Below are 18,205 nucleotides of genomic sequence, written 5' to 3' on the forward strand. Positions count from 1 at the left end.
TCGGCATAGTATGCTTACGCTATATAAATCCTTTGATACTATGTGAAAATAGATGAGTATTGAATGTATAGTGAAAAACTGACAGAAGGCATAATAATGTATAATATGATATTGTATTATTTATTTAATTTTATCATCACATGATACTGTTACAAATAAGGAATAAGGAATCAAATCCAATAAAGCCCGAAGGGCTCTATGATAGATTTGATCACGCCACGACCGAAATTATCACCTCATAATATTCAAAGAATGATTCCTTATTACTTATATTTATATAATTTTAAGCCATTGTTCGATTAAATATTTAAATATATGTCACAAATCAGTATCTACTGGTATTGTATTTGTTTTTGTTTACATATTAGTATCCTGTAGGGACCCTCTTTAACGTTCCTGTGTAACTAGTTTTTTTTACCCGTAGTGTACCTCTCTGGACACGGTGTCAGCTATAGTACGTATTGGTCAGTTCTTTTCTATTGTTCGATTACTTTATTTAAACTGCCGCATTGCAGAACTGGCAGACAGTGGCCACGTTTTCCCCATGACAGGTATGAGCAGCTAAGGTTTTGAGTAACCCTTTCTCCTATTAGGGGTAAGTTAAACTATTTTATACTTTTGTAATTGAACTACGGCTCAGTCTTTTTACATTACTGTGGAGTTTATATTAAGTATTTTTTGTTACTTTTGATATACTGGTTTTACGAGGTAGAACTGTTAAACATAGGTGCTTGCTCGCGCGTGTTCCTGTGTGGTCACGTGTCGAGTGTGTGTGCTTTATATTGCGATATAAATGCATGATATACTTGTATTTTTGCCGTGTAGTTCGGTGTACTTGTATATTGTCCGTGTAGTACGGAGTATTTGTATATCGTTTTGACGTGGTTTTTCTGTGTTAAGTAGTGTGATACTCTTAACGTTATGCAGTGATCGTATTCGCTGTGGTTTCGTGCTATTGTATGGCGTGCTGTTGTTGCCATAATGTTATATTTTAAGTCCGTGCGACTTAGCCTATGTTTATGTAAGGTATATTAATCATGTAACTCAAAATATGTTTATTTGTTTAATTTAATAAGGTCCCTATCCAGTTTCTGGCAGTCCATCGCCGTGGTAATACCTGTCCGCCACTGTCTCACGCCATGCCATATCTATCCACTACTCTTCTACATGCCTGTGACGAAGACTATGGACATCAGAAAGCTTAAATATCTTATTGTTTATAATATGTATATTTGTTTGGTTTTATTTTATATAAAAATTGTAAATATAAAACGAATTCTGTTGTGTTTGACTGAACAGTCACGACGGCTGTCGTGACAAATGGTGTCAGAAGTGGGATAGCTGTTCAGTCAACACATTTTTTTTGTAGTTTATTTTGAATATTGTTCTTAAGAACTTATACTTCTGTTATATTTTTCAGTGGAATGGCAGATTTTTTTTGTGGCGTTGATATATGGAAGGGCCCCGAACGGAGAAAGGTTGCTCAGGTTGTGTATATGAAATAACTCTCGAGTGTTGAGAGGTCAGGTATATTGATACTAGAAGCATTGTTTTTATTTACGCTTTTTCTTTTGTAAGATTATTTTGTTGATCGTTGTGTTAGTTAGCGTAGTTAAGATGGAGTCGCCAACACTACAGGAGCTAACAGAACACGGGAGAAAGATGGAGTTGAAGGGGACAGACCTTCAGAAATTCATCTTGGATCAGCAAACTCATTATCGGGAGTTGAGAGCAGCAGAGAGATCTAAGGAGAAAGAGGAGAGAGAGTATCAGCTGAAGAGAGAAGAACTGGATTTGGAGAGGATGAAGTTAGCGGAAGCTAAAGGTATTGCTGAAGCTGAAAGTAAGTACAAAGAGACGTTACTTAAGCTTGAACAACAGTTACAAGAAACTAAAGCTGATATTTCTAGTAATGCTTCTGCTAAAGTGCCTAAAATGCCTTTCTTTGAAGAAACAAAAGATGATATTGATTCATATTTACGTCGTTTTGAGCGTTATGCTACAGCACAGAAGTGGAGCGGCGAAACGTGGGCGGTAAACCTTAGTGCGTTGCTACGGGGAAGAGCGTTGGACGTATACTCTCTTCTGCCACAAGAGAGGGCCCTAGACTATGCAACCCTGAAGGCAGCTCTGTTGAAACGTTTCGAGAAAACCGAGGATGGGTTTAGACAGCATTTTCGCAGATGTCGCCCAGAGAGAGGTGAGACGTTTACCCAGTTTTCTGTTAGATTAGCGAGCTATCTCGACAGATGGATAGAAATTGGGAAAGTGAACAAGACTTTTCAAGGACTATATGACTTAGTACTTCGTGATCAATTTCTATCAGTATGCAACAAAGACTTGATTTTGTTTCTTAAAGAACGCATTCCCAATAATATACAAGATATGTGTGCTTTGGCTGATCAATATAAGGAGGCAAGATGTGCTAACATTCAAACCTTAGTCAATTCTAGCAAAAAGGACACATCAGTTGATTCTCAGAATTCTAGCCAATCCAGACCTCAGCTTCAGCGGGATCAGAAGGAAACTGCAGGGAACCCCAAAGATCAACCACCCAAAGCAAGGATGGATATTACGTGCTACAAGTGTAAAAAACCAGGCCACTTCTCATATCAGTGTTCAAAGGGACGGAATTCTGTTGGGATGGCAGTCGACGGGAAAGGATCTTCGGATTACAGTAATCCAGGCAAGTGCGCTGCATTTACTACAGTAACTACTACCTCATCCGTATCCGCAGCAAACAATTTTAGTATACTGAACACTTCTTATAACGCTTGTGCATCAGTAGGTAGCTTGCCTACAAGTGATGGTATACTTAATGAACATTTTGTGAAAGTGTTGAGAGACACGGGGTGTAATGGGGTTGTTGTTCGTCAAGCGTTAGTTCCAGAGGAGCAACTGACAGGGAACAAGCGGCTTTGTATCCTTGCAGATGGATCGCAGATTGAGGCACCTATAGCTCGTGTGAGTATTGATACGCCATATTTTGTGGGTGAAGTTGATGCTTGGTGTTTGAAAAATCCTCTATTTGAGCTTATAATAGGAAACATCCCAAAAGCCAGAGACCCATCTGATCCAGATCGAAACTGGAAGCCGATTCAGGTGAATGCGGTGATGACGCGTCAGCAGGCGAAGCGGGAAGGTAAGAAGGACAAACCTCTTCATGTACCTGACATAATTGGTCCAGAACTTGCGTTTAGTCCAGATGACGTCATCAGAGCTCAAGGTGAAGATGAATCATTGCACAAGATAAGGCAGCTAGCTGAACAACCTGCAGACGAAAGCAGCAAAGTCCGATTCTTCCGGAAAAACGGTATTCTTTATCGATCTTTTCAATCACCTACAGTTGAAAATAATAAGAAAATATCTCAACTTATTGTGCCAAAACCTTTGAGAAACAAAGTAATGTCTCTTGCACACGATTCATTAATGACTGGACATTTAGGTTCAAGTAGGACAGCTTATAAAGTTATGTCTGAATTCTATTGGCCTGGGGTGCAGGCAGATGTGCGTCGTTATTGCAGATCGTGTGACATTTGTCAGAGAACGACTCCCAAAGGAAGGACAACAAAGGTTCCTCTAGGTGAAATGCCGATTATCGACGTCCCTTTTCAACGTGTAGCAGTGGACTTGATAGGACCGATACAGCCAGCTACGGACCGGGGCAATCGCTACATTTTGACGCTGGTGGACTTTGCTACTCGTTATCCGGAAGCTGTAGCACTTAAAGGTATAGAGACAGAGAAAGTTGCTGAAGCTTTGATTGATATATTTTGTAGAATTGGAGTTCCGAAAGAAATGCTTACGGACCAGGGTACGCAATTTACGTCAGAGCTGATGGCAGAGACGAGTCGCCTTCTTTCTTTTAGGCAGCTTACGACTACACCTTACCACCCGATGTGCAATGGTCTTGTTGAACGCTTCAATGGGACGCTGAAACAGATTCTACGGCGTTTATGTGCAGAACGACCGAAGGATTGGGACAAGTATTTATCAGCAGCTTTATTTGCATACCGTGACGCTACTCAAGAAAGTTTAGGTTTCTCGCCTTTTGAACTGGTGTATGGACGAACAGTGAGAGGACCGATGTGAATTTTGCGTGAACTCTGGACTAAAGAGGTAAATGATCCTGAAGTTCGTACTACTTATCAATACATTGTAGATCTCAAAGAGCGGCTCGAGTCAACGTGCACGATGGCCAAGGAGAACCTGGAAAAGGCAACACAACGGTACCGCGTCAACTACAACAAACGTGCGAAGAAGAGAGATATGAAAGTGGGTGAAAAGGTACTAGTCTTGTTGCCGACATCAAACAATAAACTTTTATTGCAATGGAGAGGTCCGTATGAAATACTTGAAAAAGTTGGTAATGTAGATTACAGAATTAACATGGACGGTAAAACTAAAACATTTCATGCAAACATGTTGAAATTATACATTGACAGAGACAATGAGAATGATGCAGGTGTTTTAGGAATTGCAGGAGTTGCAGTCGTAGATCTTGCTGACGACGAAGACGATGGTGAAGATGAGCTGTGTGATTCTCCGGGACAGAAAAGAACAGAAGGTGCTAGGGAAGTTACAGTAAGTGATGAACTCTCTGAAGAAGAAAAGACTGAAATACGAACATTACTTGACGATTTTGAAGATGTTTTATCAGATGTTCCTGGTGTGACGACTTTGGGAGTCCACGACATCAAGTTGACGACAAATGAACCAGTTCGTACGAAGCCATATCCTCTTCCTTTCGTTTCCCGGGATACCGTGTGTGAAGAAGTGCGGAAGATGATAGAAGCAGGCGTTATTGAACCGTCATCAAGTCCATATTGTTCACCCATAGTTATTGTGAAGAAGAAGGACGGGACCAATATATTTTGTATTGACTTTCGTGCAATCAATAAAATCACTGTTTTTGATGCTGAAACAATCCCTAACGCTGATGACATTTTTGTTCAATTGTCAGGTTGTAGATATGTATCTAAATTCGATCTTTCTAAGGGCTACTGGCAGTTACCATTGGGGCAATCTTCGAAGGAGATCACAGCGTTCCAGACTCCGATGGGTTTGTACCAATTTTCAGTGATGCCGTTCGGGTTAGTCAATGCGTCTGCTAGTTTTAGTCGCCTTATGAGAAAACTTCTTGAAGGGATGCAATGTGTTGATAACTTTATTGACGATGTCATTGTTTTTACTCGTACGTTTCGAGAGCATGTTTGTGTTATGAAAGACTTTTTACAGAGACTTCGTGCTGCAAACCTTACTGTTAAACCTAGCAAATGTTTCATAGGATATAAAAGTCTTGAGTGTCTTGGGCATATTGCAGGAAACGAGGAACTTCGACCACTTCCGGACAAAGTGTCAGCTATTTCGAATTTCGCAAGACCTTCTACAAAGAAGCAAGTACGTTCTTTTCTCGGTCTGGTAGGATTCTATCGCAAGTTCATACCAAACTTTTCTGCTGTGGCAGCACCACTGACAGATCTTACCAAGAAGGGCCTATCAAACAAGGTGGTGTGGGGTGAAGCACAGGAGAATGCCTTTACAGCCCTCAAATCGGCGCTTATGGTAACGCCTGTTTTGAAATTGCCAAATTTGAATGAAACGTTTATTTTACAGACAGACGCTTCTGATTTGGGAGTTGGCGCAGTGTTACTTCAGTACGAGGATGGTGTAAAGAAGCCGGTCGCGTATGCCAGCAAGAAACTTACTAAAGGGCAAGTCAACTACTCCACGATAGAGAAAGAGTGCTTGGCGATAGTATGGTCAGTGCAAAAGTTCCTGCGATATCTATACGGAAGGGAGTTTCTTTTAGAAACAGATCATCAACCGTTAGTATACTTGACACAAGCTAAAGTATCCAATGCTCGATTGATGCGATGGGCATTATTATTACAACCTTATAGATTTCGAATTATATCTATTAAGGGCTCAGATAATGTTGGAGCCGACTGTCTAAGTCGTTTGTAAATATATTTTTGTAGATTTTTGCATAAGTATTTTTGAATTTTATTTTTCGTTTAAAAGTTCTTCGAACTTTTTTTTGTTTGGGGAGGTGTTGTCACAAATCAGTATCTACTGGTATTGTATTTGTTTTTGTTTACATATTAGTATCCTGTAGGGACCCTCTTTAACGTTCCTGTGTAACTAGTTTTTTTTACCCGTAGTGTACCTCTCTGGACACGGTGTCAGCTATAGTACGTATTGGTCAGTTCTTTTCTATTGTTCGATTACTTTATTTAAACTGCCGCATTGCAGAACTGGCAGACAGTGGCCACGTTTTCCCCATGACAGGTATGAGCAGCTAAGGTTTTGAGTAACCCTTTCTCCTATTAGGGGTAAGTTAAACTATTTTATACTTTTGTAATTGAACTACGGCTCAGTCTTTTTACATTACTGTGGAGTTTATATTAAGTATTTTTTGTTACTTTTGATATACTGGTTTTACGAGGTAGAACTGTTAAACATAGGTGCTTGCTCGCGCGTGTTCCTGTGTGGTCACGTGTCGAGTGTGTGTGCTTTATATTGCGATATAAATGCATGATATACTTGTATTTTTGCCGTGTAGTTCGGTGTACTTGTATATTGTCCGTGTAGTACGGAGTATTTGTATATCGTTTTGACGTGGTTTTTCTGTGTTAAGTAGTGTGATACTCTTAACGTTATGCAGTGATCGTATTCGCTGTGGTTTCGTGCTATTGTATGGCGTGCTGTTGTTGCCATAATGTTATATTTTAAGTCCGTGCGACTTAGCCTATGTTTATGTAAGGTATATTAATCATGTAACTCAAAATATGTTTATTTGTTTAATTTAATAAGGTCCCTATCCAGTTTCTGGCAGTCCATCGCCGTGGTAATACCTGTCCGCCACTGTCTCACGCCATGCCATATCTATCCACTACTCTTCTACATGCCTGTGACGAAGACTATGGACATCAGAAAGCTTAAATATCTTATTGTTTATAATATGTATATTTGTTTGGTTTTATTTTATATAAAAATTGTAAATATAAAACGAATTCTGTTGTGTTTGACTGAACAGTCACGACGGCTGTCGTGACAATATAAATAAGCAAACCCCGCTGGCGCCTCAATTTGCCGCCATTTGTATTATGAGTTATGTAGTACAAAATCGTTACGTAGTGTTATCACAGGCAAAACACTGGAAAATGTAAATATATGATATTGCAATATATAATATTGTATCGTATGATACAATATTGTATATTATATAATATTGTATCATACGTATTGTATAATAATATTAGATTATCTACAAGTTGACTTTAACCAGAGTGGAAAAACTTATACGAGGTACCAGTTTCATGTACATTTAGTTTGAATGGATCTGACCAACACCATCCTTGAACTTGTAAGTTTATTCTGTTATAACAATAACTATCACAATACATCACAAAAACTGAAACAAAAAAGCAACGACAAAAAAAAGGAGAGGAATAATACACAGTACTCTCCTACAGTCATTGTCAGTCTCTAAAACTTTCGTAAATCAGCAGTTTGAAAATGGAACAGAATCTCGTTGCATGCTACAACTGTTTGAAAAGATCAGTTATAAATACAATACTATATAAATGTACAATGTAAGTAACAGTAAATAGTATTTGTGTGTAAAATATCAATACTATAGGTATGCTCAGAATGTAAACACAACCTGTAAATAGACCATACAATTTTCCTGCAAATCTAATGCCTACAGTTACTTTGAATGGCTCAAGTGCATCATTTTACCTTTTTGGTTGCATTAGAATTAAGAACAATATTTAGTATCCCATACCTGGATTACTGTAGAAAGATTTTAAGGCATAAATTAAAAGCCCTAGTGCAGTACTGCAATATTACAGAGAAATCTCCATCTATATGGTAATCCATTTTCCCAAGTTACAAGTTTCTGATCAGCTTCTCTCCTCACAAGGGTTTGATCAGAACTTAAACTCTTGACTTGAGAAGATGATGGTATCCAAAATGAATACCTGTATTTTTTATAATTAATTTAAATAATATCTTATATTACGCAATAGCCATTTTAACATTTACACTCCATCAACGATAAAAATCAAATTTCTTTAAAAGCAAACAATTTTGAAAAGAGGGAATTTTGAAAGTGGGAGGGTGGGAGGGGGTGGTGACAGAGCAAGAAAGACAAAAATAAATCTATAAAATCAAAATTGAGGCTACATTTCAGCCTTAAAACTGTTTATGTATACTAGTAGTTCACCTTGTTCATAATTATATACTACTACACGTAATACTATTTGTTGCAATAAGTAAGTGCCAAGAGAATCAAGAAGTCTAAAATCTCCGATTGAATAGACTGAAGAGAGACACTTTTAATTATGACTAGGATATCTGTAATATGTGGGATTTGACCAGACCCATTAGCTGATTATTCCATCAGCTATGTAGTATGTACTTAGACATACCTTGAAAAATACTGGAAATAATGCCAATAATAATCTTGTTAACAATTAAATGGTTAATGTTTGTTCCAACAGTACATAACACTATCCCCTTACTCCACCCTTAAAAAACACCATGATTATCCATTATCTTTATAAATTATTCACAACATACGTATATCGACCTTTCAAAAAGTCAGTTCTAAAATGGACTGGTTTCAGTTAAAATATATAAAATGGTAAAACATGTCTCAAACATTACTCTACATCTTGAACACCACGACTGATTTCAACATAAACACTTCCAAAAAATGAACATGACAGAAAAAGGTTCAATGGAAGCACCAAAACTATAAAATAATATTAAAATTGCACTGATAGACATTAAAAATTCATCAAAAAATGGACCAACATGTCAATTAAGATTTAAATGCAAAATTTTTAAACTGAAAGATCTGGTGAATATTAAGGAAAAAATCCACAGTAAAAGCGAGTCATACATTTAAACCCTTCTATGGACTTGTGCTACACTCTTTTTTTCTCTACAATACCATATTACAACAATGTTCATTCGAAAGTCCCTAAAGTCTACCTCATTTATTTTTTTTATAAACTAGATAGGCTCCTCCCGCAACTACGCCTATCCCAGCAGCCCCTGCTAAGAAAGGCGACCAGGCTTTGAGGTTTTCCCAAAGTAAAGTGAGTCTCAAAGTTGAGATTTCTTTCTCCAGTCGTATATAAGTGGGACGCTTCTTCACCTGTGAGAAATAACTGTCAATGTGAGGGCACTGGTCTGGTGGGAAATAATATTTGTCCATGCCTAGCAAAGTCAAGCGGTTTAACAAAACCGTTAGGTGGATATCGGCAGACGTAAACATTGGTCCAAACAACCATAGTACATCTGCCACATCTCCATTCTCTGCAGACAAAAAGCAATCATAATACATTAGTTGTGTTTTTTTTACACATTGTAAATACCTTGGAAATTCCTACATGTTTATTAGTTTTTACTTCTATTTTAAGTTTTGATGCTTTTAAATTAATAATTCATATCAAGAACCAAAATCATCTTTAAAAGTTGACTTGATACAGCTAGGGAAAAATAAAATGATTGCAAAGCTTTTAATTTTTTTGGCTCAGAGTGTCACCTAATTTAATTGTTTAATTACACAGGCCAGTTCATATTTTGTGCAATTCATATTTTTATTTCATGCATAGCAAATAAGACCTACTCTCTTTCAGATCTTTCAGCTGTTGTTCGATATCTTTCATAAGACGCTTAAGAGCCTCTAGGTGACCTTTAACTTTGGCTTCATCTGTTATGGTGTCAAATTTTTGAGCTGCAATTTGGCTTTTTGTGAGGTAGCTGTCCCTTAGTGCAGGATGAGCTGCTGCTAGCTCTGTTAAGTAACTCAGTCGATTTGCAAAATTCTCTGGAAAAAAAAATAAATTTAATTATTGCTATATCCACAAAGACTTTTCAAGTAAATGAAAACTAAAAATGTGACACAACCTAGACACTGTATTGCTACATTCCTCATCTTAATAATCTAGCATTGGGCAGACATGCACTGGTTTTACCATTCTGCCTATTCTTTTGAGCATCCAGAGCTTCATATGGCAGTACACCAGTTTTAACTAGATTTACTGTAATTAACTATATAATATCAAACAATTATGTTTATAAATTCTAAGTAAAAAACAAACATGATTTTAATTGATAAGAAGTATACTGACCCCTCATACTCCTTTGCTCCGCCCCTGAAATCTGACACCCTGCCTCGGACAGATGTGGATGATAAATAATACCATAGGTTATAATGTCCATTTCCACCATATCCAACCGCTTACAAAGCTGTCTAACCTGTTTTCCAAGTTCTGAAGATTCATCAGGAAATAATGTCTCACCTGAGAACATGAAAAACATGCAACATGTTATAAAGCCTGCAGTTTCAAACTGTGGCGTGATAAGCGTCCAGAGCTAGATTTTTCCTAAACATAACTTGTAGAAAAAATTAATTTATTACTCCAGGTGTAATTTATGCCACATCTGTTTACAAACTTCATGCTGAATTAAAAGATTTAACATAAAAGAGTTAAACTCTAATAACTAATAAAAAAAAAGCTCATAATCATGATAATAATTATTATAGATAAATATGAAATTTTGTTTATGTAAACCTCCTGTTTGATTAACACTGTATGTTACTTCCATTGTCAGAAACCCAAGGTCTGAACTTTTCACTATTTCATAATTCCCATTCTTTTTCATTTTAGCTCCTTCTGAAGTTAACACTTTCATGTAAATGAAAACACAAATGCAACCTCATAAACAGAAGCATGTTTTTAAAGAACATTTTTTTAAGGTCTATGAATAATCATTTTCACTCTTGACTATAAACAGTAAATACATGCACGGTCATAATTAGGACTAAGGAAAGTTTAACAAATTGGTCAATGACCAGTATTTGTGTATATGAAAGACCAGCCCTGAGTTTCTGATGGTGAATTACTTTAATTATAAACGAATCATTTTGAGATACTGAAAAGACAACTGTACTTTGCTTAAGAAAATAAATGAGTTTGTAAAGCATACACTGTAGCTGGAGGGCATAAATTAACATGTATAATACCAGTATCACTAGAAACACATTTTGTCAACAAAACTTAAATAGATAAACCACTCTTTACCATTTTCTGAGGATTTGTCCACATATTCCATAATGTTTTCAGGCTCATTGATGATCATGTCTGCTGCCTCATCTTTGAGAACAGGAACATGTGCCCCCTCTGGATTTAGTTTGACATACCATGGTTGATTGTGTTGTCCAGAAAACAAACTTACAAGACGTGGGGTGAACGTTAGCTCTTTCTCAAATAAAGCAAGCAGTACCTGTATTTGTTAAAAATATAATTCCAGAAATGTAAAATTATGTCATAAAACTTAACTCTTAAAACTCTCTCTCTCTCATTCTCTCCTCTCTCTCTCTCTCTCTCTCTCTCTCTCTCTCTCTTAGAAAAAGTTATATAAATAACTATGGTAAAACTATGTTTTCTTGGATGTTATTTGCCTTTCATTCATTCCCTGGTTATAAAAGATGTTTCAAACAATATGTAGTACCGCGGTAATACAGTAAATAAACAGTCATTAAGACTCAAAAGAAAACTAAATAAAAGTAATCTCGGCTGAATGTTGGCACATCAATTTTCACTTTTTTCTCTAATTACACTTTGTTTACTTTTCTAGTCTGTAAATACAGTGAAGTTCTGTCATTTTGACCTTCACGTGCATGGCAAGATAGTGAAGATCAAACACATAACGTTATACGTCCATTGAAATGAATTAAGCAGTGGATAGTATCATCGACAAGTTAAAATCATTTACCCGATAAATAAATTGGTTACCTTTTGAGAAGAATATGAAGTGGGAAAATAATACAATGTAAATTTTTTCTCTGCCTTGGATTGTGCCATTCTAAAAGCAGCTGTCTGCAAGGTGCTCCAGGAGAAGTTATTAATATAAATTTAAACATTGAAAGAAAATATTATCTATATTCATAACGATTAATAAAAAACATTTAATTGGTCAATGTTTGAAAAATAATTCAACTAGAATACGTTTCAATTTTTGGGATTTTATATATAAAATAGAGATGCCTATGATATTTTATAGGGTTTTAAATTAATGACTTATCCCTAGCTCTTTTGTTTCTGGAGATTCAAAAGGTAGAATATTTAATCTTTATCATATCTGTGTTTTACTAAAGGCAAAAATATCGAATTTGAATAAAATGAAAAAAGAGTGTAAGCATAATATTTCATGCGAGGAGCGAGCGAGACAACATGGAATTGTGGAAACAAGGTGCTGAAGCAAAGATTCATAAAACGGACTTTTATGGAAAGCCATGCATCGTCAAAGAACGATTTCGCAAATCATACAGACACCCAATTCTTGACAAATCACTGACAGCTCAAAGGGTGAAGTCTGAAATAAGGGCAATGTTGAGATGTAGGATGAGTGGTATGACACTTATAGTTGTTTGCTATAGTAAATGTAGTATATCTTTACCAAAGGCCTCTGAATTTCTATCAATAAACCGTTAAATGTATGGGGAAAAAGAGATATACTCTATTTATGAATTTAGTATGTTTTACGGTGCTACCGTTCTGGCGAGCGCAGCAAGAATTACACATACCTTGCATCATTGTCAACTTATAGTTTTATTTAGGTATCAACGAACGTCAAAAATTTTTTGAGAGTATTGCTCTACAATGAGTATGCCAAAGGTACTAATTTTAATGGTCATGATACATACAGCGCAACCCCCTACCCAGAGAGAGAGAGAGAGAGAGAGAGAGAGAGAGAGAGAGAGAGAGAGAGAGACCGTTACCTGTTTGTAGATGTGTAATTTCCCACTTTTAAATTTAATGGTCTGACTATATGCAATATCTACATATTTTTTTTTACCTGTTTATTGTTACATTTTATTCCTTTTTATTTAGTTCAAAATGTCCTATTGTTTATCCCCCCCCCCTACTCACATACTTACCTACCTACTGTACATGCATGCACAATCAGCTTAAAAATGGATCGATATGACAGTTAGTATGGCTCTTGCTAGTATATATATATAAAATCTCTATATAAAAAAAGATTAAAAACAAATCATTTGTCAAGGAGGCAGGTATCGCAGACTATACTGAAATAGCCAGTACACTCATTACAGATGTTTGATCCACCTCTAAATTTATCGCGGGAAATACGGCGCGAGTGCACTGTGACGTCATCCATGACTTTGTTCGTCTTTGTTTACGTTTCTCGACTCAATACGAAGGACAAATCTTCTGAGTCTCCCCAAAGCATATGCGGTTGGAAAAACGTGTCTTCAAACATTCAGTCACCGTAAATTACGAGTTAAAAGTCGGCCATTTTTGGCATAGCACCACGGGTGAAAACATTAGAGAGCATTATGGGACGTAGACAAAAAATTTTGTTTGATGAAGTGTAGGTTTAGCTCGTTCTTTTTCCCGGGCACACTGGTTCTTAGAGCTCGCTTCGCTAGCCGGCGCTGCGCGCCGGCGAGCTGCGCTCGCTATAAACAGACAGGGTATATCTGATTATCTTTCTTTCTGTGATCTTTATTCCATGCATTTATGGTTTAAAACTGTGCAATATTCTAAGTTTCTTTCTTTACTCTTTTATATAATTCATTTTATTTAAAATTCATTCATTGTTATCTCTACTGAATCTTCGGATAAGACGACAGTCAGAAAATTTTCTGACTCTTCTGAAGGGAGTCATTTTTTATAGTCTTGGCATGCTTCAAACTTTATAACTGAAATAAAATTGAATTATTTTTTTAAAGGTTTCCATGTGTGGTAGATCGAGATTTTATTTATATTTATTATTATTAGTATTCCAATCTGGATGTGATTTACTTCTATTACCCTGGTAACGCCCAATTTATACAATAACCAATAACTTTAATGACAGTTTTTTATTGTTCTGTCTCTATATAAAGTAACTCCTTATTTGATTAGGGAGACAGCTGGTTTTGCTAGCCATTTTTCTCCTGCATCCCCGTCTTGTCTGTCTAAACTAGGTCCCTGTTAATGTTAAAGTTAGGTTTCAGGGTTTGATGAATTTAAGTACTTGCTATAGACTTGTTTGTTATAATAAAATTATAAAACCCACTGACCGCTCATTTTGCAAGTTGGTAAAAAGGTACATATGCATGTACAAGTGTATATTCAACAAGTTCACACACACTCTTTCTCTCTCTGTCTCTCTCTTTCTCTCTGTCCCTCTTGTTGTGATTTAGAATCATTTTAACAAGACCGTGGGCTTTAAGTGGGACATAACTATCTATTACGGTACTTGCATCAAAACAAGTTAAAAATGATGCTGGTGTCAAGCATAATATGCACCAATTGCATGATCTTAGCTCCAAACCCATGCAAATCTTATTTATTTCTAAGAGCCATGGCTTAGTTGCAAGCAATGGATTAGATAGGACTATGTCACATTGCCATCAGACTAATCTACATAATGTTCAAGCTCTTGTTAAAATGATTCTATTATTTTTTTCCATCAGATGTTCCAGCTAGAGATATATTTTTTTATCTTTCACAGGTATCCTCACTCCAACTGTGTATTTTGTGAACATGGATTCCTCCTGTATCTACATGGAAGAAATGCTAGATTCCGTAACTGTAAGGGACTACATTCAGAGTGTTCAGAGCAGTAAGACAGCAGTAGAAGCCATAGAAACTCTCACTCCCCTTGCAAATACCATCGGACACACGCTGGGTATTATGCACAAGCAGAACATTGTACATGGAGACCTGACAACTTCAAACATGCTTCTTCAAGGAGATCCCTCAAATAATAGACTTTGTCTTATTGATTTTGGTTTAAGTTTCTTTGAAAATCTGTCGGAAGACAAAGGAGTTGACTTGTATGTTTTAGAGCGTGCACTTATAAGCACTCATCCAAACACAGAGAAGTTATTCAATGTTATACTGAAGGCTTACTGCAAGAGCAATGATACAGGGTCTAAAGATGTCATAGCAAAACTTGAGGAGGTGAGAATGAGGGGCAGGAAGAGGACCATGGTGGGATGATCATAGACAAAATATTGACTGCATTACATGTGCTATTCTCAAATTTAGTGACTGAAATATTTAAACCATCAAGACATGTTGAAGTGTACCATACCTTTTTTCATTTGATTACCATGAAGAAAGATATTATTAAGAATTTTCTGTTTTAATTTGTGAGGTCAGAGCTAATAATTTTACAATTAAAATGTAGAACATGTACAACATAATACATTGTGCTGGTTGTCATTTTTGTGATATGACTAATATCATAGTTACAGATGTATGTAATGGATATATGCTGAAAACAGTTCTGTAGAAAAAATTATCAGACAGACAAGGCCTGTTAGGGCGGAGAACTGTCTGATAATTTTTCATACAGAAGTGTTTGAGGCATATATGGTACCTAAAATGCTGCCATTGAATTTCATTGTTGATTTACATGAGACAGTCCAATGTTTAAGTTAAGAAGCTCACTACAATTGAACTGTCACAGGTAAAATTTTAGACTGCTGGAACAAAGAAATGGCATCACAGCAGTGTTTTAACTCACGATATCTGAATGCACTATTTCTTTTATTTAGGCCATATTTAAAGAAATGTTTGTTTGGAATTGCCGTCTGGAGGTTTCTAGACCCAGCAGGGAAGGAGGGAATTTTTTTCAAACTTGACGTTTAACTTATTGAAAATTGGTGAAAAATAAAAATCACAATATAAAAAGAAAGTTCTCTATTTTTTGCTAATAAATTTTTAATAGCGGGGGTATTTCAATGAGGCTGGAGGCATTTCCAATCAAACAATAATGTTATTTTGGTCTTGCCTGAAATTTGAGTGAATCAAGGATCTGGTGTAAGGTGAAATTCTATTTCTGATATTGTGAGCATTCATAAACTATTTCAAAATCTCCTCAACTTGCTGACATTTAGCAGGCGAACTGAGTGCATATTTTTGATGAGCATGAAAAACTCAACAAAATTGGGAAATAGATGACCCTTGGTGTAGGTTTATAGTTTTCAGGAAGGATCGAGTTTTTATAATCACTCAGTAAATACAAACATGTACACTTAATTCTATTAAAACAAGTGCTTAATTATGATGAGCAAAAATATTTCTTCTAGAATAAAATGTAATTATTAATAAGTACAGGAAACACATTTATCCACTATCGTTAAGCAATTTTATTTCCATTTTGAGAGGAGTTATTCCCCTTTATCTTTCATCCATACAAGTAACATTTTGTATTATATTCAGTTGACTATTTGAACATCATGTCTATCTGATGAAACTAGAAACTGTCAAAAATATCTCAAAGTAACATCAACTTTGTTGAAGCATGTACCAAAATTTGTGTTAGAGAATAGGGAATTCTGGTGAGCACATTTAAACACCTGCTATGCGGAACTCACATAATGGTAGTAAAGGGTTGGCAAAACAACAGGAAATACATTATTTACATATATTGTCTGTAGATTTCAATTTTGCTGGTACTTTAAAGTTCCCAGGAGACTTTTTAATAAAGAGGTGTTATCTGAATGACATTTTCACTAGCACTGGATCTTTTTGAGGTTCTACTACATTAATATTACATTCATTGACTTAATGAATATTTTACAAGTAAGCAGTAATTTTAAGTGGAAACTTTTATGCTTTAAAGTACGATATTAAGCATAATGAGCATACTGTGGAATCATTAGATTTCGTGGTGGCTCAATTTTCGTTGAATTTGTGGTACCTCTTATCCGCGAATTAACATCCTCCATGAATTAATAAATTTAAGCAATAAAGTCATATTTCCTTTTGTAGGTATACGAGAATACACAAAATTACATCCCCACGAACCTGTAAAATTTAAGCAATCCACGAAAATTGGCCCCCACAAATTTTAATGATTCCACACTAGTATACTGGTTTATGAATAAATTAAAACTTACCAGGTGGTAATTTTTGTACGTATTTAGAAGAAAGGGCATATTAACCAATGACTGCAAATGTTGCTAGTTTATACTGTGAGTTCAATATAATTTTTTGATAATTTTATTGGACATCTATTAAATAATACACTAAAACAGACATGTACAGTGATGAAAGGTCTCTTATATAAACCAGCATGTATACTTAAGCAAGCACATCCCAAAGAGCTTGCAAGGTGATTCCATCTCTTAATTTTTCTATTGCAAGTCCCAGCTCTTCACAGTAAACTGGATCTCTGTCTTTATCCTTGTTTCCATCTGCAAAGTATGCAGCATAGGCGTCTGAGGAATTATCAGCCTCAATTTCAACATCATCCTGCTGATAATCTACCCCCATATCATCTGCTCCTTCAATTTTTTCTTCGGACTCAAACTCCACACCAAATATCGGACAAGCACTATACACTCTGTGTAAACTCTGAATTTCTTTTACAACATCATGTAGCTTTTCTGTTGGGTCAATTCGAAACCCAAGAACATAACCTCCACTCTGTTGAGAACTCTCGACCACGAGGGCAAGTCCGAACTTTGAATCACGAATTTTTACAGATTTCATCTGCAAGTATGGAATGCTGACATTGAAGGATTCATTTATGTTGGCATGCCAAACCAGTCGAACATTGGTAATGAAAAATGTCCCCAGATTTCCTTGGTCGCTGGAGAGATTCCACACTCCATTCACTTTGTTGTAAACTTGTTCTTGTGGTAAAAGTCGAAGCTGTTTGTTGTGAATGAGCGCTCCTCGTAGCTTCAAATCGCGATAAAGCTTGGATGTTTCATATGCTCTGTGGACGGAGATGACAGTTGTAAAGAGTCTTGGAGAACCAGGAATGAGATTCGTAAAGATGAACTCAAACCGTGTGTTATTACATTTTGTCAAAACATACAACGCTTCGGTTTGACCACGAAGCTTTGACTGGGCTGTTTTTGTTGAAATGTTGATGACACAGTTGAAACCAATGGATAAATTTACTCTGGGCAGAGCCAAGGAATGCCATATAATTCTCAGGTTTGTGACCATCAAACGACCGCGATCTCCATTGTTTCCTTTAGTATCTTCAACGGCATTCAGGGCATCAATCAGTTTTTCACCAGGTCGCATCTTCATTTGCTGTGGATTGATGTCAAAACGGACATCTCTGTCCTCCCATAGACCTTCGGACGCCATTTTGACGCTGTTTCGTTGGTGACGTTAAAGATTGCGTGGCCTTCCTATTTCCG

General features: G+C 36.4%; 4 protein-coding genes across 4 annotated transcripts; 2 read left to right on the forward strand and 2 right to left on the reverse strand.

Annotated features, from left to right (window-relative positions):
• The first annotated feature begins 323 nt into the window (after window positions 1-323).
• LOC128186485 (uncharacterized) lies at window positions 324-4,792 on the forward strand. Its single transcript, XM_052856262.1, has 2 exons — window positions 324-595; window positions 1,077-4,792. Exon 2 carries the CDS (start codon window positions 1,618-1,620, stop codon window positions 4,090-4,092), a length of 2,475 nt encoding a protein of 824 aa, XP_052712222.1. The 5' UTR covers window positions 324-595; window positions 1,077-1,617; the 3' UTR covers window positions 4,093-4,792.
• A 2,569-nt stretch (window positions 4,793-7,361) lies between these two features.
• LOC128190353 (ganglioside-induced differentiation-associated protein 1-like) lies at window positions 7,362-11,911 on the reverse strand. Its single transcript, XM_052862376.1, has 5 exons — window positions 11,820-11,911; window positions 11,106-11,307; window positions 10,152-10,322; window positions 9,647-9,847; window positions 7,362-9,333 (listed from the first exon to the last, which is right to left on the reverse strand). The coding sequence occupies exons 1-5, from the start codon at window positions 11,886-11,888 to the stop codon at window positions 9,008-9,010; spliced, it is 969 nt and encodes a 322-aa protein (XP_052718336.1). The 5' UTR covers window positions 11,889-11,911; the 3' UTR covers window positions 7,362-9,007.
• A 284-nt stretch (window positions 11,912-12,195) lies between these two features.
• On the forward strand, window positions 12,196-16,525 carry LOC128189665 (EKC/KEOPS complex subunit TP53RK-like). The gene is made up of 2 exons (XM_052861363.1): window positions 12,196-12,435; window positions 14,548-16,525. The coding sequence occupies exons 1-2, from the start codon at window positions 12,258-12,260 to the stop codon at window positions 15,036-15,038; spliced, it is 669 nt and encodes a 222-aa protein (XP_052717323.1). The 5' UTR covers window positions 12,196-12,257; the 3' UTR covers window positions 15,039-16,525.
• Window positions 16,526-17,032: 507 nt separating this feature from the next.
• On the reverse strand, window positions 17,033-18,192 carry LOC128189664 (Bardet-Biedl syndrome 5 protein homolog). The gene has a single exon (XM_052861362.1). It carries the CDS (start codon window positions 18,150-18,152, stop codon window positions 17,130-17,132), a length of 1,023 nt encoding a protein of 340 aa, XP_052717322.1. The 5' UTR covers window positions 18,153-18,192; the 3' UTR covers window positions 17,033-17,129.
• Between the last annotated feature and the right edge of the window lie 13 nt (window positions 18,193-18,205).

The sequence above is a fragment of the Crassostrea angulata genome, chromosome 6, assembly GCF_025612915.1.
Source record: "Crassostrea angulata isolate pt1a10 chromosome 6, ASM2561291v2, whole genome shotgun sequence".
Classification (NCBI taxonomy): domain Eukaryota; kingdom Metazoa; phylum Mollusca; class Bivalvia; order Ostreida; family Ostreidae; genus Magallana; species Magallana angulata.

Excerpts from the sequence above, each read along its gene's own strand:
- LOC128189664 (XM_052861362.1), bottom strand. The coding sequence starts at position 18,152 with ATGGCGTCCGAAGGTCTATGGGAGGACAGAGATGTCCGTTTTGACATC.
- LOC128186485 (XM_052856262.1), top strand. The coding sequence starts at position 1,618 with ATGGAGTCGCCAACACTACAGGAGCTAACAGAACACGGGAGAAAGATG.
- LOC128190353 (XM_052862376.1), bottom strand. The coding sequence starts at position 11,888 with ATGGCACAATCCAAGGCAGAGAAAAAATTTACATTGTATTATTTTCCC. Across the intron at positions 9,848-10,151 it reads GGAGCAAAGGAGTATGAGGG|AGAATTTTGCAAATCGACTG; the intron begins GTCAGTATACTT and ends TTTTTTTTCCAG. Across the intron at positions 9,334-9,646 it reads GCTGAAAGATCTGAAAGAGA|AGAATGGAGATGTGGCAGAT; the intron begins GTAGGTCTTATT and ends TTTTGTCTGCAG.
- LOC128189665 (XM_052861363.1), top strand. The coding sequence starts at position 12,258 with ATGGAATTGTGGAAACAAGGTGCTGAAGCAAAGATTCATAAAACGGAC. Across the intron at positions 12,436-14,547 it reads GTTGAGATGTAGGATGAGTG|GTATCCTCACTCCAACTGTG; the intron begins GTATGACACTTA and ends TATCTTTCACAG.